This window comes from Haliaeetus leucocephalus, unplaced genomic scaffold (genome assembly GCF_000737465.1).
Source record: "Haliaeetus leucocephalus isolate CR32 unplaced genomic scaffold, Haliaeetus_leucocephalus-4.0 Scaffold166, whole genome shotgun sequence".
Taxonomy (NCBI): domain Eukaryota; kingdom Metazoa; phylum Chordata; class Aves; order Accipitriformes; family Accipitridae; genus Haliaeetus; species Haliaeetus leucocephalus.
In genome coordinates, this window is record NW_010972602.1 from 537,724 (window position 1) to 559,781 (window position 22,058).

At 39.0% G+C, this 22,058-nt stretch overlaps 1 protein-coding gene across 7 annotated transcripts in view; it reads left to right on the forward strand.

The window, feature by feature from the left end:
- NEK7 (NIMA-related kinase 7) overlaps positions 1-22,058 on the forward strand; it is a 71,537-nt gene that overhangs the window by 20,942 nt on the left and 28,537 nt on the right. For all 7 annotated transcript variants that reach the window (XR_774101.1, XR_774099.1, XR_774100.1 and 4 more), the window contains exons 6-7: positions 11,188-11,250; positions 11,797-11,907. Coding sequence is in view for 2 of the 7 variants with exons in the window: in XM_010563405.1 (XP_010561707.1) it covers positions 11,188-11,250; positions 11,797-11,907 (174 nt within the window). In the remaining 5 variants the exon portion in view is untranslated. The remainder of the gene's footprint in view (positions 1-11,187; positions 11,251-11,796; positions 11,908-22,058) is intronic.

Consider the following 22,058-nt stretch of genomic DNA (forward strand, 5'->3'; position numbering starts at 1 on the left):
TTTTGCTGTGCTAATGCATGCACCGTAAATTTCTCTGTCATACCTTGACTTGCTGTTCCATTTCTGTGATTCCCTGTGCTCTGCAGCACCAGGAGGCAGGGCTAGTCCTGACAGTCATCAAACAAACAAACAAACTTGGTTTCCACTTCTGGGAAAACTGCCAGGTATATACTACTTCAAAAGCTGAAATATATTCTAAGAACTTTGATCAACAGTCTTAAAACATTAGGCTACTTTTCCTTCATTTTCAGTGCGTGGAAACCAAAAAGGTCAAATGTGACTTGAAATACATGTCAATTAAGGTGGATGTGGAATGCCTGGGTACTTGAAAGGCTGGACTTTAAGACTTTCTTCACTGTTAACGATGAAATTTTTATAACTGTGTTTGCATTAAGAATACAGAGGCATTATAGCATGTGTTCTCTTAACAGTATTTCAAAAGTCAGTATGTATAGCTGTATTCTCACATCAGGTTTCCCAGTTTGACAAAAGATTTTTTTCAACTCATGAAGAAGACACCATGCTGTCCATATATGGGTAATAGTTTCTATAGCAGAAAAGCTTTCTTGTTTAATTTTTATTTAATAATTTAATAAATTTCTAAGAATATATTTGGTGGTTGGTGGGAAATAGGGTTAAAGAGTTGTGGCTCTCCCAAATGGCTTTATCCTGGTAGTGTTCTGATTGTCTTGAAGTATCCAACACACGCTCTTGTTTTTCCATTGAATGTTATTGCCCAGTGCATGTCAGGAGGGGCTGTGTTCTGTGATCTGTAAAAGCACTTTCCATATGAAGGCTGGATGTATGTAGGAGACTATTATCTGAATGGAAAGTGAGATCTGGTGAATCTGTAAAGGAAAAATATTCCTAAGCATACAATGAAATATTACTTGGAGTTCAAAAGGCTTGTGGCAGCACTGAGCATTTGGTACAGCCATTTCAGCTTGCATACCTGACATCTAAAGCTCTTCCATTTAGACAGAAGACCATCTTAGTCGTTACTATGCTTCTGTGACCTTCCCTAAGATTCCCAGAAATATTTTTGTTAAAGATGGTCACAATACTTAATTTCACTATAAAATTTGGTTTCATAGATGTCTTTTGGTGAAAAGTGATTGCTTTTTCAGAGGAGGTCTTGTGGGTCTGCTCTGTGATGGTGCTGCTTGCTCTTAATTTCAGTCCTGTTTTCTTTTATTCAAATTAAAATACTGCCATTTTTTCTAATGCCTCATTAATGGAAGCTCAGCATGGACAGAACAGGAGGAATGCTTCTTTCTGTTGTGAGGGAGAGGTCTATTCTCTCTCTTTTAGACCTGTGCATGGATACCACTTTCCACTTTTCCACATTGGGCCAATGTCTCTAAATGCTGTATTTTGTGTTAAGTAACATAACTGAGATCTGGACTTCCTTCTACTTTCCCATTTTCTGCCCATTCCATCTCGCATCTTAACTACTACATGCCTTCCTCTCTGATCTTGCAAGTCGTGTCTGTTCCACCCCCTCCCCATTTTGTTTTCCTGGCTGGGTTGGGTGTATAGCTGCTCTCTTTATGTGTATTTGGTCAGTGGTTCCCCATGTTTGTCTTTACCTTCAAGGGCTGATGTGACTTAGAATTCTTCAGTTATCCTCTCTTTAAGAGTTACTGGATCTCAGGCCATTATTTGTTCCAAAAGGATTGCCAGTTTTGAGTTCTTACAAAGCTTTCCAACAAGAATGTTTATTTTCTGCTATTAAAATTTTATTTGGCTGAAATATGTACAATATTGATAAATGTTATATTAATGTGTACAAAATGTATGTTAGTGGAACTAAATGTGAGCAGAAGCAAGTGGCAGTAAGATGCTGTGGGAGAAAGGACAAGCAGATGGTGACAGAAACCACTCCTTCTGAATTTGTAGTTGCTGCTGAGTCCAGATGACATGAAGAACTGGTATTCTTGATTTGGTTTCCAGTAGGATATGTAGCAGAGTGAAAACTGTTTAATTGGCAGTTTCTTTCTAGTGATTTAACCAGCAGAATACACAAAATACCATGTTGGGTCTTTTCTTCTCGTTGTACCCTTTGTGCTTCATCCTCCCATGTACGGTTTGCCTTCCTGGAATTAGAGAAGTGGTATTTCTAATAATTAGGCTCTCTCTTTTCCCATGGAACTATGTTTCTGAGATGCTGTTGAAATATTACCTAAATAAAACCAGAATTAAAACCGAAATCTTTATTACTTCACTTTCATAAATGTCTAAACTACACTTTGACTCAAAGAAATGTCAGGAAAAATCAACCACAGATAAACTATGAACATAGCAGTGTAAGTTTGAAGAGCTTCTAAGTAAGTTTCTTAACATGTTAAGTCTGAGGTCCAAACTATACTGAAAGATCAAGCCTGAGGAAGAAGCAGTACGTCTACTGCCACGCTAGGTAATCCTTAAAACAGAACCATCAATAACACCTTGAGGTATGGTCTGGCATTCTGAGCAATGAGTGCTCCAGTGGTCACTTCCAAGGGGGAAGTAAGCAACTGCTAGATACTGGAATAAACGCTCACAAAACATCGTTAAAGGGCAAAAGAGTTCTAAGTACCTGAACTGAATGACTGTAAGACTGTATGAGTTCAGTTTTTAAGCTATTTTTTTAGGTAAACCTTAGCTACTCAAAATTTAAAATACTATGTGAAACTGCTTATTTCAACAAAATTCCAGATTCATTACTTTTTTGGCTTACATTGTTCCACCTTTCTTTCCCTTTCATTCCAAAATTGGAGACTCCTGTGTTAGAGATTCAGACAATGAATCTTTTTATCTAGCACTTACATTCATTATTTATTGTGCATTGTCAGTGCATTGCTACTTCAAGCCTGAATTACAGATAATTAATCTTAGGAAAGCACTTGTAATTTCACACTTTATGAAGCGCTATTGTCTCAGCACAGCAGTGCTGTGATGGCAAAATACTCTAATGCTCGTTGCTATTCAATATCATATCTCTTAATATTTATGTGCATTCAAGTCTTTATTTTGCTTACTTGTCTGTAGGTTTATGTTACAGCAATCATGATTGTGTTTTGCTTTGGAAACACTTTTTGGTATTTTTGTTTTATACAGAATTTCAAACAGAAATAGGTTGAATTGTCATTTAAGTGGTGAGGTTAGAAAGAACTTTATCCTTTTCAATACTGAAAAGGAAAACTTGGAAAAGTGATGGATTTTAGAGCAAGAGGAATCAAGTAGATTCCCAACTTGGCACGTTACTTCAGATGATGGGTTAAATTTGTAGCTGCTAATTCATCAAATAGTCTACGCTTAGCTTCTAAGGCCTGTTGTTTTCCACCTGGTGGTTAATTGTTTCTAACCTTCTTGCTATGCACACAGTTTTCTAGGAGCTCTGGTTGTGTGTGTGAGCATATACGTAAGAACTTTACTCAGGAAGTTGATTTCATGTGTTGCAATCTTTGTTTAGTTTACACGTCTGCATAGGGAACAGTTCCTGCTCTGTATCTTAGAATAGCTTAGAAACTATAAAAATACTGGTACCTCTTGACAGTACTTACAACTGATACCTCTAGAATGCTGAAAGAATAAAACTAATCTATGCTCACATGAAGGTGCGGGAGAAGTGATTCAATGCAAAGTTACTAGAGATCCCTTAGTTGCTTAGCACACAGAGGGGAATATTTTGGAGTATCAACGTATGCTTGTCCTTCAACTCTTCCTACTGCAGTCAATAGCATATAGAGGAGGTAAAGAACTGAGAGCTAAAAACAGTTTTGTTTCATTTAGCATTCTTGCTACGTGGAAAAAAATTTGCGAAGGGCTTTGAAAATGCTCTCTTAAGTCTCTTCAGCTGTATTTATCATAAAATCATAGAATCATTTAGGTTGGAAAAGACCTTCAGGATCGAGTCCAACTGTCAACCATGTTCACTAAACCATGTCCTGAAGTGCCTTGTCTATGCACTTTTTGAATACCTCCAGGGACGGTGAGTCAACCATTTCTCTGGTCTGACAACCCTTTCAGTAAAGAAATTTTTCCTAATGTCCAACCTAAACCTCCCCTGCTGCAACTTGAGGCCATTTTCTCTCATCCTATCTCCAGCCACCTGACAGAAGAGACCAGCACCCACCTCACTACAACCCCCCTTCAGGTAGTTGTAGAGAGCTATAAGGTCTCCCCTCAGCCTCCTCTTCTCTAGACTAAACAGCCCCTGTTCCCTCAGCCGCTCCTCATAAGACTTGTGCTCCAGGCCCCTCACCAACTTGGTTGACCTTCTCTGGACATGCTCCACCAACTCAATGTCTTTCCTGTAGTGAGGGGCCCAAAGCTGAACACAGTACTCAAGGTGCGGCCTCACCAGTGCCACGTACAGGGGAACAATCACCTCCCTCCTCCTGCTGGCCACACTATTTCTGATACAGGCCAGGATGCCGTTGGCCTTCTTGGCCACCTGGGCACACTGCTGGCTCATATCCAGCCTGCTGTCAACCAGCACCCCCAGGTCTTTCTCTGCCAGGCAGCTTTCCAGCCACTCTTCCCCAAGCCTGTTGCGCTGCATGGGGTTGCTGTGACCCAAGTGCAGGACCCGGCACTTGGCCTTGTTGAACTTCATACGACTGGCCTCAGGCCATCGATCCAGCCTGTCCAGATCCCTCTGTAGAGCCTTCCTATCCTCAAGCAGATCAACCTTCCCTCCCAACTTTTTTTTTCCCTAATTGGTTACAGGAATTTCACAGTAATTGCTAACTAAGATATAGTGCTTACCAAAATGAGGGGTTTTTTGGATTACACTCTTCAAGAAAATTGGCACATCATACAAGTGTTTACTATAATTTTTGCTTATTATTAGGTTTTCCACAGCAAATGTAATTCCTTTGTAGAAAAGTTAATCTTACCATAGTCCTTGAAAATAGAAATTGGGGAAAAATGTTTAGGATTTTAAATAAGAGTGTATTACACTGCTCAATTTGTGCTGACTAGAGAAACACACCTCCAGTCTGAGTTACCCTATGATCCTGACCTCATAAGTGGAGTCAAGAATTAGAATTTATTGTTAGTCTAATTAATGCCCTAGCAGGCTAATCAAAATGCAGCAGTTTTTATTGTTAGCCAATTACAGTGATGCTAACACTTACAGTCTAATTGCTGCTACTTTCTAATAATCAATGTATGGAGCATCATCAGTGTCCTGAGCTCTACTGGGAAGAGGATCCTGGTGGTGGCTCTGTGTGGGATTTTGCTGGGTGCTTTCAAGCAGTCAGTTGCTAATACTTTGTGTTGATCCAAAAAGCTTACAGATGTTAATCACTCCAGTTTTGTTAGACCTTTATTATATCTGCTATAATTTCCTTAAGACTGTGCAGTTGCACAAAGCTGAGCTGAATCTAAAAAGAGGTTAGACACAAGTCATTTGACTGTAATGACTTCATTACAGTTAAGTCACTCTACTGCAAGGCATGTGCTGCTACAGCTAAAGCCAAGCTCAAAAAATAAGTGCGGGCCAAGAGAAGTCTAGACAAAAGGTTGCAAGTCCTTAGGTGGTATGTTTCTGGGGCAGCCTGAGGCCTGTGGCCTGCTAATAGCAGTGGCAATACTGTCTTGTGGTGGGTTGACCCTGGCTGGAGCCAGGTGCCCACCAAAGCCGCTCTATCACTCCCTGCCTTAGCTGGACAGGGGAGGGAAAATATAACAAAAGGCTCATGGGTCGAGATAAGGACAGGGAGAGATCATTCACCAATTACTGTCATGGGCAAAATGGACTCAACTTGGGAAAATTAATTTAATTTATTACCAATCAAATCAGAGCAGGATAATGAGAAATAAAACCAAATCTTAAAACACCTTCGCCCCACCCCTCCCTTCTTTCTGGGCTTAAATTTACTCCTGAATTCTCTATGTACTCCCCACCAGTGGCACAGGGGGATGGGGAATGGGGGTTATGGTCAGTTCATCACACATTGTTTCTGCCGCTCCTTCCTCCTCGGGGGGAGGACTCCTCATACTCTTCCTCTGCTCCAGCATGGGGTCCCTCCCATGGGAGACAGTTCTCCATGAACTTCTCCAACATGAATCCTTCCCATGGACTGCAGTTCTTCATGAACTGCTCCAGCGTGGGTCCCCTGCGGGGTCATAAGTCCTGCCAGAAAACCTGTTCCAGCATAGGCTCCTCTCTCCATGGGGCCACAGGCCCTGCCAGGAGCCTGCTCCAGCACGGCCTTCCCACAGGATCACAGCCTCCTTTGGGCACATTCACCTGCTCCAACATGGGGTCCTCCATGGGCTGCAGGTGGATATCTGCTCCACCGTGGGCCTCCCTGGGCTGCAGAGGGACAGCCTGCCTCACCATGGTCTTCACCACGGGCTGCAGGGGAATCTCTGCTCTGGCGCCTGGAGCATCTCCTCCCCTTCCTCCCCTTCCTTCTTCACTGACCTAGGGGTCTGCAGGGTTGTTTCTCTCATGTGTTCTCACTCCTCTCTCCAGCTGCAATTGCTGTGCAGGTTTTTTCCCCCCTTCTTAAATCTGTTCTCCCAGAGGCACTACCATTGTCACTGATGGGCTCGGCCTTGGCCAGTGGCGGGTCTGTCTTGGAGCCGGCTAGCACTGTCTCTGTCAGACATGGGGGAAGCTTCTGGCAGCTTCTCACAGAAGCCACCCCTATAGCCTGCTGGCTACCAAAACCTTGCCATGCAAGCCCAATAACATGTCTTTACAGGGCTACAAATTGTGTGTATGTGAGATAGATCTGTGTGCAACAACTCAAGAGAGGGGGGAGCATAAACTGACCTTTCAGGTTGGCTTGCAGAGTAGTGGTAGCTGAAGGTGGCATTAGTCTGCTTGCAAAGCTATAAGCTGTTACTCTTGCAATGGAACTACTGACATTGCTTCAGGTTGTTATGTTAACGGCCAGTCTGTAGTAAACCACAAGCAAAGGACAGCTTCTCCAGCACGGTCATCTGGTCTGTAGCAGCTCCTGCAAAACAAGCATTCTGAGGTCTGCTAGGTGCCATGTGTAATTTTGATGTGCATTTGAAAGGATGTTCTTAAGCTCTTAAAATCTTTCACTGTGACTTCCATTTTTCAGTTTAAGATGTTCTTCAGTGTTGAGTCATCTTCTGGTGATGAAGCGCACAATGTTTTTTCATTGTGTTTACAGTAACCTCCTTGTGTGAGCTGACATGGCTTATTACACTAGGGGCCTCTGATCTGAACTGCAGCGGTTTGGCAAAATGGAAAGATAATCTATTCAGAAAGAAAATCTCTGTAAGCTGTTTGAATCTGGTATGATAGAGCAGAGGTTTTTCAGAGGCCATGGACTGGGTGATTTTTTTTTTTCTTCTCTGTTTTGGGTTGTGGTTTTTTTTCCAATCTTACTGTTGGAGGGCATTAGTGTCTGTGAAACTGAAATTCTGGATTTCTGGGAAAAGCTGTTTATAGTCTTTTGAGGTTAGATCTGGGCCAAAGTCTAATGGAGAACCTCAAAAATGATATACAGTAAATCTGCAGGTTGCCTGTGTTTATAAGGATCAAATAAGACTCAGTTTTTCTGTCTTGCTTTATTTTATTCAGGTAATGTTTGAATTATTCAGTTTAGCTGAAGCTGTGACAAATTTGCCACTCTGTTGTATGAAGTATAGCAAAAGTGTAGGGAGTCATGTTTATAAAACTTAAGTCTGTCCTTTCCTGAGAGCAGCTACTTGGTCTAGTCTACTCCAGGCTGTTTAATAACAAATTAGAAGTACTGGGAATACTAGCCAGAATACACAAACAAAATTCTGTCTTTCTTTCCTATGCCTTGATCCTAGATCTTTCACAGTCCTGAGTCTAGGGCTTTGTTTTTGTTGTTTTGTTATTCCTCTGTGAAAGGTACTGATTTATGTTCCTATCAGAGGCATAGCTTATAAAAAAATTTGCTCACAAAATTTGCTTGTTTAGGTGTGTAGGGAAATACTTCTGGTATAGGTAAGCTAAGATGCCTCTTGGCATATTGGAACAGTCATTAACAGGTGCAAACTGCCCTGGTTTTTCACACAATGAAACTCTTTTGGTTTTGAATCTTGAAATTGTGCTTTGGGTAATTTCTTCAAATGTTATGAGTAGATAACTTATGTATAATTTTCAGTGTAAAATTTTGTCTGCAGCTTTGATTAGGTTCTACAGTGTGTTTGGAGTTCTCTGTCTATGTCTAATCTGTATCATTTATAAGGAATGTTCTTACCTCACTATTATCTATAACTTAGCAAAAGTGTGAAGCTTCAAGATGTGCCCCTATAGCTCTCCCCTTTTTTCCCTGCTCACTGGTACACACTTTCATTGATTGTTTTTGGGAGAGGGGCTATAAAATTTTCAATTTGCTGTTCTCTTAGTTTACAGGGAAAGACAATTATGATCTCGTGCCTTTCCAGTACTTCCTCAGTTAATGTGCTACTTCTTATATTTAGAATTTTCCTAAGTGTTTCCTAGAAAAATCATTACAGTCCTTCATGACTGTACCAACCACTAGGACTTTAGTCTATTGTCAAAACGATTAAAGAGCAATGGTTTTTCATTCATAGTTGAGATCTACAACAGATGCAGGCTATTTAATCTCCTTTACCAAGTTCCCAACCTTAATTCATAAACCATCTTCTCTGTCTTTCACATCAGTGTTATTTACTTTTAATACTTGTACCTGTAATTTCATATGTACTACTAATTCTTTTCTTCTACTACATCTGAAATTGTTTTATTTCTTAGTGTTAGCATTCCTTTCTTGTGATTTACCCTGCTGTGTTTCTATTAAGTGTCCCCCAGCCTCTTCCTTGAATAATTGCTTCTAGCTCAGTCTGTTTATTTACCATCATCCTCGGTTAATATACAAGTTGTTGTGACATGGTTTATTCCCTTTCATTCTTGGTAAGTAGTTTTGTTTTCTTCTTTCTTTCCTCCTCCCCCTTTTCTTCTTCGTGTATACAAGTCTGACATTTCAGTTCTTGACTTAAGAGTTGTCTTTTTATCAAAAAGTGAATCTTGTATCCACTCAAGGCTGGTTTTTTTTCTCATGCCAGCTCTGAAGACAGAGGATTGGATGTCTGAAGGGAAGTAGTGGCTAGTCAAGAGCACATGTGTGCTCTGTGAGGACTGTGCTCCATGCATGAAGTCTCTAGATTTCTCCTTTCAGTTGATTAAAGGAATAACAAACTTGTTGTGCGTAGTGGCATAGAAAATACAGATGAGGTTTAGCACATTATATGTGGACTTCCTGATTTGTTTAAACTTCGTTGGGGAGAATGAAAGAAGGTGTGATTTACATGGACAGTTACATAGTCAGTTTAAGAGATGACCTCTTTGGAGGCATTCAGTACTCAAAGTGCTGTTAATCCTTATTTCTGTTTCTGGGGTTGATGGCAAGATATGAAATGGAAGTTGTCAGCTGTTGAGCTTTTGATCATTTTGAGCTGATGGAACCAGGTACCAGTGATCTTCACAGCACATAATACATCTTTTCTTGGAGACTATCTAGAAAGTAATGATGTGCATTGGAAAGATGTAACTGGAAGAGCTAATCTCATAAATCATAGAATTGTTTAGGTTGGAAAAGACCTTTAAGATTGTCAAGTCCAACTGTCATCCCAACACCACCATGCCCACTAAACCACTAAACCATGTCCTGAAGTGCCTTGTCTGCATGTTTTTTGAATACCTCCAGGGATGGTGACTCAACCACTTCCCTGGAAAGCCTGTTCCAATGCTTGACAACCCTTTCGTTGAGGAAATTTTTCCTAATATCCAATCTAAACCTCCCCTGCTGCAACTTGAGGCCATTTCCTCTCATCCTATCTCCAGCTACCTGACAGACCAACACTCACCTCACTACAACCTCCTCTCAGGTAGTTGTAGAGAGCGATAAGGTCTCCCCTCAGCCTCCTTTCCTCCAGGTTAAACAACCCCAGTTCCCTCAGCCGCTTCTCATAGGACTTGTTCTCTAGACCCTTCACCAACTTGGTTGCCCTTCTCTGGACATGTTCTAGCACCTCAATGTCTTTCCTGTAGTGAGGGGCCCAAAACTGAACACAGTACTCGAGGTGCGGCCTCACCAGTGCTGAGTACAGGGGGACGATCACTTCCCTGCTCTTGCTGGCCACACAGTTTCTGATACAGGCCAGGATGCCTCTATTATTCTTCTGGATAACTCAAAATGTAATAGGCAGACCATGCAGAAGTTGATGAGTGTTTTTTGGGGGTGGGTTTGTTTGTTTTTATTCAGAAAGTAATAGCGATTGAGAGAGGAAGGGTTCCCTGAGGAAGTTAAATTTTGGTCATTTCTAAGGGGAATAGTCAGTGGCAGTGTATGGAGATGCACATCTGAGAAGGTGAAGCGAGAAGGAAACCCAAAGATGGTTAAAAAAAGGAAGTGAAAATAGAAAGACATTAGATTAAATATAGATGTGTGGAACGTGGACAAGGACTCTAATGGCAGGAAAAGATTACTCCACACAAAAATTTAAATTAGTGGAGAGTAACGTGGTTAACTGGAGGAGGCAAAAAAGAGATACATTGCAAAGTAATTTGGAGGGGATGGGAGGTGGGAAAAAATGAGGAGCAGATAAGTCTATCTGCAAAAGGCTGTAAAAGTCAAGGTGACAGATGAGGGCTTAGAAAAAAAGTGCTCTAGTAAACAAATTACAGAATCCAAATCGCTTCTTTGCTTGTTGAAGGGAAGGAAGTGGGAGAGAAAGAATTGGAGGTGATAGTGAAGTTTTGATCCTGAGAGAGAATAGAAGTGTATGCATTATTTAGAATAGAAAAGGACTGTAGCAAGAGACTACGAAAAAAAGGTATGCTCAAGTACTAGAAAGAATCGGTTTGTGATAATGGTGTGGCGGGAATGGGAGAGGAAGCTGACATTTGGATTAGAACCAGCTTGAAGGAAATGTGCTGAATTACTGCTGTGTGTTTGAACAGATATGCGGAGGTGGCAATTAAGTCACTGGAAAACTTGTACTTACAAAGGTCTTGTTTCCTACGAGGGGGCTAAAAGGATCGATATAGCAGTAAATCAGTACATCAGAGCATTAGGAATATTTCTTACTGCAATATTATGTCTTGCCATGAAATGCATAACTCAAGTTGTTTTATGGATGCTATGAAATAATGATAATGATCACTCAATTTTCTATATTTTTATCACTTAATAAAAATGTCTTATCTCTTGTGCATAGATATTTGATTTAATGGATGCCAAAGCCCGTGCTGACTGCATCAAAGAAATAGATCTTCTTAAGGTAAAAGATTTGTTTAAAAAAATGTGCAGCCATCATCAAAGTATATTAAGTTTTTCATAGATATACTTGAGGTGTCCACTGTTGCCTGTGTAGAGTTTTTATAAGCCTCACTTAAGGAATTTTGTAATCTTTATTGCTTTAAAAGTTAACATTGAGAAGTAAATCCTATAGAAGAATGGGTAACTTTTCAAGTAGAAGTTTCTGCTAAACCCACAGTATTTAAAGGACTGTGTTCAGTGTACAGTAAAATACTGATTTTTAAAAATTGACTTTCCTGTTTCAGGTAACAGTTTAGCATGCTATTGCATAGATACATTGAAGCAAAATTCTTCTAAAATTGCGACTTCAGTCATCATGTTGATCCTAAAATGCCATCATGTTCTTGCAGAATGGTTATCTGTAGATGCTTCTCATAAGCATATGCTTTTTGTATCATACTGAAATAGGTGAGAGGTTGTTTGCCTAAATAAGAAAGTTTCATTTGTCAGTCTTAAAAGATAAGACGTGCTCTATGCTAAAATGTGCATTATTATTCTTTTTTCTTAGCAACTGAATCATCCAAATGTAATTAAATATTATGCCTCATTCATTGAAGACAATGAACTGAACATAGTGTTGGAATTAGCTGATGCTGGAGATCTCTCTAGAATGATAAAGGTAGGAATTAACTTTTTAAAAAAAATTAAAAGCTTGTAACATTCAACTTCTTTGGCTTTTCATTCTGCGTGCTCATCACTGGGTGAAGACTGTGGAGAAAAGTGGAGTGTTTAGACTGACTTTTTTTTATGTATGGCCAATATTGATGCTTATGTAAGTATTTTTAATACTGTTGCCCAGAATGTAAGTGCAGATGGGGACATAACTAGACTGAAATTACTTTAGCGCTGGGGAGAATAAAAAAAACTGTAAAGAAAGCACTGTCACCACCCTTTAGAACAATATATTTTGATGGCATTCCTGATTTTTGGCACAATTGTGTTTTGTGTTCCAAATCAGAGAAGGGCTGGCATAATAACGCAGAGTTTCATTTAGACCTTGAACTTCAACTGCTAACCACTTTAGCAAACAAAATGAAGGTTAAAATGGAAATAACTGCATAATTTTATAAGTCTAGTTAAATACTTCTTTATGCTGAGACTAACAAATATTCTGAAAATATATTTCATATTTGGTTGAAATCACATGCAGTGAACTTACTGTTATGTGGTTGTGCATATGGGTTAATTGCTCTCTTGTGTAGTTTTTAAATGCCTGTTCTTTAGCTAATCAGAAAAATTTATCCAAGACCTATTGTATAAACTTTGTATTCTGAAAATTACATTAACTTTTAACTAGCTTTTTAATCTTTATTTGTCATCTGACAACTACTTCCCCTCTTTCCCTACCCCTTCTCCACTGGGTCTTGGTTTTAGTATGTCCCTTTGGTGTACTTTCTTGTGTGCACATCAACATTATTGTTGTCAACACAGCATAACTCTGGGAACAAATAATGCCAGTCAATTAGCATTCACTCAGCAACAGCTGAGCACAGAACAGAGTTCTGCTGTTTTGCTTAGGACCTACATGAATAGAGAATGTTAATTTCTTCATTAATGACTTTCATACTGATTTTTTTTTTAATCTTTTGAAGAATACTCCCTTCTAGATTGATAATTGTAAGGTAGGACAGTCAAAATTTGGTTCTAAACAGGTTGACAGCATTCTGTTAATATTTATATCCAAACCTGATATTTTTCTTCATCTCATGAATTATTAATTCTGTGGGCTTACATTTCATAAAACATAAAGGAGGGTTTGTCTTTCCTTTTGAATGTTCAGTTTTGACACAACAGTTATTAATATGAGTACTCTGTGACAGATTGCCTTATGGCATGTCTGGTCTTATGACCCATTGAAGCTTTTTCTCCCCCCACCCCCCGCCCCTTTTTAAAAAAAAATAATTAAACTCTATGTGTGAATAATGGCTTCTTCAGTGCAATTGGCTTCATTACACCTTGTCCAAGTCGGTGGGTATTTCTTACAGGCTCGATCTTGGAGGCACTTTGTGATTGTCCTCTTAACACAGGGATCATGTTTAATGTAGCGAACTTAGATTGCTGTTTGATGTTAATGACATCCTATCAGGCTATTATTAAATATGTATGAGGTGTCACAGTGCACTCTATCTTCATGTTGCTGGTGGAGGAAATGATTTGGCAGACTACTTGGGCAGTATGAGTTTAAATGTGGGGCATATCAGTTATATAGCATCTTCTTAAAGAAGTATTTTAAAAATTGCCTGAAAAATAAATAATATGTAATGGTATGGAAACTTCCTAGCAGATTGGCTGCCTGTCATGCAACTAAGGTATATAACTATGTTGTGTTATTAAAACAAATAAACCATGCTTTGGTTTCCAGTGTTCTTGCTAGGATGCTGTTCTAAGTTTGTTGGAAGATGTCGAGGCACCCCCAGAAGAGTATTTCGGTACCAGGCTTGTTGTGTGATTTGTAGAAAAGATCAATCATGTTTTTGAAATTGTAAATGACCACAGCTTGAATGACACTGAAACCAATGTTAATGTGAGGGAAAACTACTTAGCTAGTTTACTTCGGTATTTGTTATGACATTATTGGCACATCAGAGAATACCTACAAAGCTGCTGTGTCTCACAGTGCACCTTAATGAATTCTTCAGTTCTTCCCTTAATGAACCACATCCTTGCTGCCCAGCTTTTTTACCATCCCTTGTTACCTGTGAATAATATTCTCTTTGTCCCCATTGAGTAGACAGCTGAGGAACATCACTTAGTGCATTTGTATGGATTCTAATAGTATTCATAGAATCTGCTGTATGTCCAAAAAAAACCAACCCAGCTGTGCATTGGCATTTACAAATCTCATAATCAAATCAGACGTATCTCCTGTGTTCTCTCTGTCTGTGTGTTTAAGGTATGTACATACACAGATTTAATCCACTTGGCCTTAATTATTTTTTTTAATTACCTCTGTCACAGGGAGATGTTTCAGTACCGCCTCCATTGTCAAAAGTAGGAGGATCCAAAATTGAGGATTTCTTACCTTACAGCTTTTAATGGCCTGGTAGAGTTCTTGGACATGGCATGTTGTAATATTGAGAGGCAAACATTATCAGTGAGGGGGAAATACTTGCATTTGACTTACAATTGGTTTTGCACTAGAATATATATATCAGTGCTGTGTAACCCCTGTGTAGGGATGGTGAAAGAAGGAAAAATTCTTGATTTTCTATATCTGTGAATTAGGCTGCTGGCTACTATTACATCAAAGATTTTACAAGTAAATAATTACTAACTATTGTGCTAGTTCCCAGTTGCTCATGGCCTGTTGTTTGTTGGTGTGGGTAGTTCATGAGAACTCCTGTTGTTACCTTGTGATACCACCTCCTTTTGCAATACAAAAATATGTTGTAAAGCAGGTTTGAGGCTTGATCCCTTTTCCGATTAGTCATGGTTCTCCTCCACCACAGACAGCGACAGGGTGAAAATTGTTCTGTGGACTTTTTTGGTTTGGGATTATTATTTTTTTTTTAAAGCAACAATTGATATATTGGATAAAGAAAATGCCATGAATAAAGAAGAATCTACTAATTGCATTAATCAAGAAAATACATTATAACGATTCACTAAAAAGAACTAGTTAGTAAAGTTTGTGCTGAAGATGCTGAAATGAGAATTTGAACTATCTTGCAGAATAATTAGCATATTATTTAAGATTAAATATAAAGTTATTAGGCTTGTAAGAAGGGATGTTATCAAGACACTAAAATGGTGTGGGGTTTTGTTTTGTTTTTTAAATCAGCAATAAACTTCTATGTCTATTTCATTTCTGCAGATATTTTTAGTTTTTCTGCAAATAATCTTAGCACACCAAAAAATATGCAGACTTTAAACTGAATATGTCATACAGATCTTAAGGAAGTTAATCATGTTTTGGGAACAAGCATGAAAGCTTTCATCTAAAAAGTTGAAAATATGTTTGCAGGTTTCTCAAGATAGATGGAAAATAATTTGAATTCTACAAAATGTCACCTAGGCACTTCACCCACTCTTCAGAAAACACTTTGCCTGTGTATTTTTTTCAACTTTAAATAAAAAAAAATAAACATACTATAATTAGCTAGGTAAAATAAGACATATTTAAAACTTCAGTATGAAGTTCATATTGATATCTCAGATTTCTGTAGTTGGGAACAGTGAATTCTTTGTCCTTAAACATACTTGGTTTTAATAGGACAATCAAAATACAGGGATAGTCACTTATTTCCAAGCAACTGATGCATATCTAAATTGCTCATTGCAGTAGCTGGAGATGTGTTTAGACTTGTTTGAAATCTCATTGATTATCATTCTGTTGTTTCACCAGTGGTGCATATTTGGGGCTTCACTGGGTGAAATTGAGTCAGGCAGTTTCTGCTCTCCACGTGGTCTGAGATGCAGACCCTCCCTCTTCTCCTCATGCCAAAATATATTAGCAATGAGGTTTTATGGAACTTATTTGCAGTACTCTGGGGTTGACTAACTTGCTTGTGCTGCATTATGGGACAGCTTGCCCTTTTTTAAGGGCTTAAAGAGTAGAAGCAATTTTAGCTTCAGTCATTGGCAGCTTTGCCAGCCCAGAGTGCTGCTCCTGCTTGTGTGAAGCAGCTACAACTCCATTGCAGAATCCATGTGACTGCAGCCTGAGTGTGTTACAGTGTGAGGTGGCTACAAGGTGAAGTGACAGCCTTCGGGGATCTCTAGACATGTTGTAATGGCAGTGAAATTGGAAGGAACATAGGGGCATGGGCTGGTTATTACAGTCTGCCTTGCCCTAAGTGTTCAGTGGTGTCTGTGAGGCTGGACAGCACTGAATGGAGGGTTATTCACATCATTCTGAACTTGGGTCATGATCAGGTGCAGGTCAGAAACTTCTGCACGAGTTGCTTTTGTGGACTTAGCAGTGCATCTTGCCCCACTGTTCTTGCAGCACAGTAGAGAGTTGAGGGTGCATGTACTGCTACAGGAGCCAACTACTTTTTCTGTCTGCAGACTAGCTGCCCTGGATTGCTGGATGCTAGTAGCCCAAGATCAACTATTCTCACTGCAGTGAAGTTGGTTATGTTGCTGAGAACGGAAACTTGTCACTCGTTTTTTCAGACTATTTTCTGATGGATTGCTGTCCTGGGAATGTGCTAGAAATAGAGATAGTTTTTCAGACAGTGGTGTTATCTGATGAACGTTGATAGCACACGTTAGGTTTAGTTTGACTTTGTTTAATTGCAAGAGTGGTAATTTTCTTTTGCTGTGATAATTGGAAGATTTTTTGGAGTATGAAGTTAGGGAAACACCTGTGTAAGGAAGAGGTGCAGTGTCAGAATTTAGCAGGTCAAGCGTTTACTGTTTCCCAGGGCATGACCTAGTGTTTTGGGAAACCCTCAGCTGTTAACTGACTATTTTGTTTAGTTATCTCTTTATCGTACAAAACATTGATTTACACCTTTAGCAGTTGTAGGAGATAGTTGGCATTCATGTTTGGAAGCCTGGTGGGATGGTGATGATGATGTCTCCAATGTAGTTTGAATGACAGTCATGCAGAAGCTGTATTCTGCTGTGCACACGTGTGTAGCAGGACAGTAACTCTGTTTGCTGCTAGGGATGCCAAAGATTTAGCTGTGTGAGAATGTGTTTTCAGTTTGTCAAAACATAACAATTTCATACTAAAATGTTGCATGCCAGCTGCCCGCTTGAGGGTGTATGTTTCCAAAAATGTTGTATGATTTAGTAGATGGCTAAGGAAAGATACAATATTCTGCTGAGAAGTGTGTTTCTTTGTTTTTTAATCTATTTATTTATTTTAAAATCTAGCAACCATTGTATCTGAAATATTGTAAGCCCCTTGTGCCTTGAAACAGAGACTTAAAACTTGGACAGGGGATTTTTCTTACAATAATGGCTTTGAAAACTCACCTAAACTTCTATTCTTCTAACACAGGTGTTCATATGCATTTAACAGAAATTGCTGGAGCATAGCAGCCACAGTGGAGGATTTCTGTACACGTAGAGCTGTGTGAACCTCCTGCATCTCTTAGTGCTGACAGCATTGCGTACTACCTGACTGACTATGAATGCTTCAACCTATAGTATGGGTGACTGAAATGGCTTTGCCAGAAATAGCTTTTTCCAGATGCTTTGGATGGACTGAAGCTTTCCTGTCTCTCACAGGGTATTTATTTGTTCTAACAACACAGGGAAGGGAGTAATCTGAGATTACTGTGAAGACAAAAGACTAGGCGGACAGAAGAGTAGGCTGGGACAAGCAACTAAATGATCCTTAAGCAGGGAGAGAGAGGATCTGACTGGGAATAGGGAAAACAAGTGGACTGGGACTAGCTGGTTAGCAGTTTTTTTGAGAGAAGGTAGAGTGGGAAGTTAAGACACGTGGCAGTAGAGAATGAGGAGTATAAGAAAATGAGTATAAGAGTAATGGATTGGGAAACTATGAAATGGGAGTCTCAATAGTGGACATGAGCACAGTGAGATTAGGGAAGAGCTAGTGTGTTGCCAGAGAGCAGGACAGACTGGGCAAAGATCCTAGAGGCAGACAAACGGGCTGCCAGCAGGGAGAGAGCCTGGATGGGATAACGCGGACTGGCTGGGAACAGGATGCAATTGTGTAAATGGAGAAAATGGCATGAAGTGACAGAAATAGGGAAAGGACAGGTCTGGGATGGGGGCAGAGAAGAGGCAGGTTGCATAGGAATTACTGATCAAATACAGGGGAACACAAAGGAGAACCGGTCCTGTAGTCTACTGCCACATAGAGTGTGGAATGGGACTCAAGGTTCTGGAGTGTTGCTGTTCTGCTCCTGTCAGCAACTGTAAATGAAGTCCACTGGCAGTACCCATCCATTACCTGCTGAAGGATGATACTTTGTCATGCAAGTTACTTGGTCAGCTGCAATACTAGCTGTGGCTGTAAAAGTGCTAACTCTGGTAAGCTGTGCATAGCAATATAATAGAGAGCCTGCATTTCTGTAGTTATTTTTATGCTTTTTTGAATCTAGGGAGTTGCTTATAACCTAAGGAAGCAACACTGAATCTGCAAAATCAAGCATTCAAAGGCTAGAAAATCCTACAATTGAATATCTTACACTCCAGCTAATTACAGGTTTGTTTATGTCTTTTTTGAAGACCCACTGCTCTATTCAGTGATAAGGGTGCAGCTACTCTGGGTAGAAATCATGATGGTGCAGTACATGCACCACCATTTGTCACATTTGTGCTGCCTTCTTTGCTGCAGTGGTTGTTTTCAAGACAGGGAATTCAAGAAAGGCAAAGGTTTCATGGTTAATATAGTTGAATGCTCTTCCAAAGACCATCCTTTCTTACTGTTTCTGGTACTGTTCCGGAGGGATACTGTATAAATGACTTCACTATTTTTTGGTGGGAATTGTAATTGCTTAGTCTGTATTCTGATAATCAAGGTAAAACTCTGGGGTTTGATTTCTACGAGTATTGAGCGTTTACAGCTTCATCTGTTCTGAGTGGAAACTGCGCTTTGAAGATGAACTGTTTCATAAAGCTAAGTACGTTGAAAAGGAGGTGCTTAAATTGGTACCAGAATTAATTAACACTTTTGCTCTTAATTCTTTGCCCCCATTTTAATCTGTAAAATGGGGATATTACTACCTCATCATTTCTATGGCCATGTGTGAAGATAAACTTCACAAAGTTTATTTTATTAATTTGATATTCTGATGATGCATACCAGGAAGCTGTACGCCTCCCTGAAACTTACATTTAATAATAGGCTTTGAATAGTACACAATAAATAAAGCCTAGAGACATTTTCAAACTGCTCATTAGCAGAGTGTCATTAATGAATGAGAAAGTGGTCTTTTGACATAAAGAAAGAGAACTGAAAGCTGCACGCGCACACACTCTGAAGGGGGAGAAATTATGGTGGCTTTAATTCTGAGATTTTTCTTATATTTATGTTCAAATACTTGACATCACGATTGTGGAAAAGGTACTTTTAAAGTAGTCTTTTGTCCATGTTTGTGTATTTTCTTTTCATGATACTGATTTATCGTGATCTATAAATGCAAATTTTAAAACATGGAATCTGTTTCTTTTGGTTTTCAGCAGTATCTATGTATCTCTTCTGCTTTTTTTCTTTCTTTTTTCATGACTGCTAGATTTAATTTAAAGAACGAAAAAACCCACTACTGACTCCCCGCCTCTCCCCCTCAATGCCAAACCTCCTGACTTGTAGTCTTTTTGTTTAGCATATGGTTATAATATAGAACAGTTTGGCACCTTGCTGAAGCTACATTATTGATGAAAGTTAAAAGCTTCAAAATATATTTTCTCAATGTTTTTTTCACATTCTGCATTACCTTTACTCTTAGCTTTTTTGTGTACTCATTTTTGAAAAGACTTTAAAAAGAGAGTGTAGCTTGAAGAAGCATGTAATATGTTAGGATACTGTAACACAGTATGTGCTAATTACAGATCAAAGCTAAATTATTTTTATGTGCCTTTTCCTAAAGGAGAAACCTGGGGCTTTGAATCAGTCAAGCTAATTTTTGCCACTAACCTGTTTTAAAGCTACTAAAAATCTTTTTGTTAAACTTTTTTTTTCTACCTCCTGCAATTAAAAAATAGTGCATCCTTATTCAACTTTGTATATATATGCTACCTATTTAGCAGGTAAAAAAGGGGAGGCTGGGTGTCCTCAGGGGACACAGCCACTCTGCAGATGGAGCCCTGAAGTCCTAAAAGAAAAAGCAAAGGCATAGTGCTCTGCTAACATAGGAAAGCTAGTTCTGGTAAGGTTTTGCTCCCCATATGTGTATCACTGGGGTGTCTGACAGGTGCTTGACTGTCACCTTTGCTCTGAACTGCAGGTAACCAGAAGGAGAGCAGCAGTTTACCATGTGCAAGTTATGTATATGTGCTGATGGAAGGAAAGCTGACTGGTCCTGCAATTACCAGTGGGGTAATTGGGCTGGGTAATTGCCAGGCAGCCTTGTTAGTTTTTCTGTGAATCGGTCATTGTCTGTGTCTGCCACTGGAACAATAAGAATAAGCAGGCAGATTTCCTGCTAAAATAATTAGACTATCAACACTGGTTTGTCCTGTGGACAGTCCCCTTCACAGACATCACACCTGAAGCTATTGTGTATGCCAACTGGCTGTACTCACAGGGAGAGTAATGGTGTCAGTCAGCTATGAAAAGTTAACTTGATGTAAAACTTCATTTCACTGTTACACAGGCTGTTCAAATAGCTCTAACTGGGGCAGAAATGCTTGGGGTATTTCATCTCCACCTTTGCCCACTGGTGCTAGAATTGTCTGGCTCCATGAACCTTTTAAAGAGCAGGGAGAACTGAAAGATTTCATTAAATAATAGTTCTGGGTGCTTTTCTTGTTTGAAATGCTCTGCAAACAATACTTGGAGATTAGTTTTAGTTTTTCACACAGTTTTTTTGAAACATTTGCAGTGTCAGTGTTTGTGCTGTATGAATAACCTACTGAGAATGAAGAGAGAAGATTTTGAATTTATCTGCCTTATTTGTAGTAAAAAGAAGAAAAAAGTTAAGATGGTAGCCTCTGTATTTACTGTGTCATGTTATTGCTTTTTATTAGGAAGTAGAGTTAATGATTCAAGCATGAGTTTCACCTCTTCATGCTGTACCAGTTTTCCCAAGGGGATATACTGGGTAGAGGTGCATATAAACAAATACTGTTGAATTTAAACATGTGGCTGTGTGTTATAAGAAGCCCCACTCAGTGGTAACAGCAGAGAAAATGAAAATGATGCAGGTATGGAAATTTTATTTTAGTGGCTCTGCAAGTAGATCTGATTTTAGTAGGTGATCTTTATCCCTGAACATTGTATGTTCTTGCTTTTTTGTGTGATCAAAAATGTTAGGTGGAACAGAGTGACTGTAGGTGGACTACTCAATAAGGAAAAAAGAAATGAATCTTTGCAAAGGCAGTTAGATTAAAAAAAAAAGAAAATGTATAACGTGACTTTGTTCAGAGCTTTCTAAGGGATCTGAGTTTAATCAGGAGTCTTATTAACAGTCTGATTAATAGATTATTAGCATGAAAGAATATATACTAAAAACGGAAAATATGACAATTTTGACTTGAGTTTTTCTTACAAGGCTTTATATGACTTGTAAGTAGATGTCTTTATTTTGATTGTGTATGAAAGAGAGTTGTGTTTGAGAAAAAGTTTCTATCTCAGTTCTGTGATGTGCGTGTGGTTTTTTTTCTTTAATTAATTAATTTATTTATTTAGGAAAGACCATAGTTTCATTCTACTAATTTGGCCTTCTGATGCTAGTAGGTACTTCTGTTAGTACAATTATTTTGTCTATTACGTTTTTGTACTGTGGCTTAGTCTTTTGTTGCTATTGATTAAATAAAGTTACTTCTTGTATACTAAGATCACTAACAGAAGAAGATTGATTTCTTTAAAATGCATTTTATTTTTGTGGATTCTTGAACAGAAAAAATAAATGTATGGCATTTTCAATAACTGGAGATGTAAACAACTGTAAAGAAAAGTTGGAAAAAGAATCAGGTAAATATTTTACTTATTTATTATTATTAGTCACTTTATTAGCCAAGTACTTGCCACTTTCTGTATGTTCAGTTGGTAGATGCCAAATAGTTTGGTGGTTTTTTTGTATTTGTTCTATTTTTACAATTAAGAGCCAGCTGCTACTCTTGAAATGTAGGCAAATTTGATCACCTCGTGATCAAATTGAGTGAATGAATCAAGGTGTGGTGGAA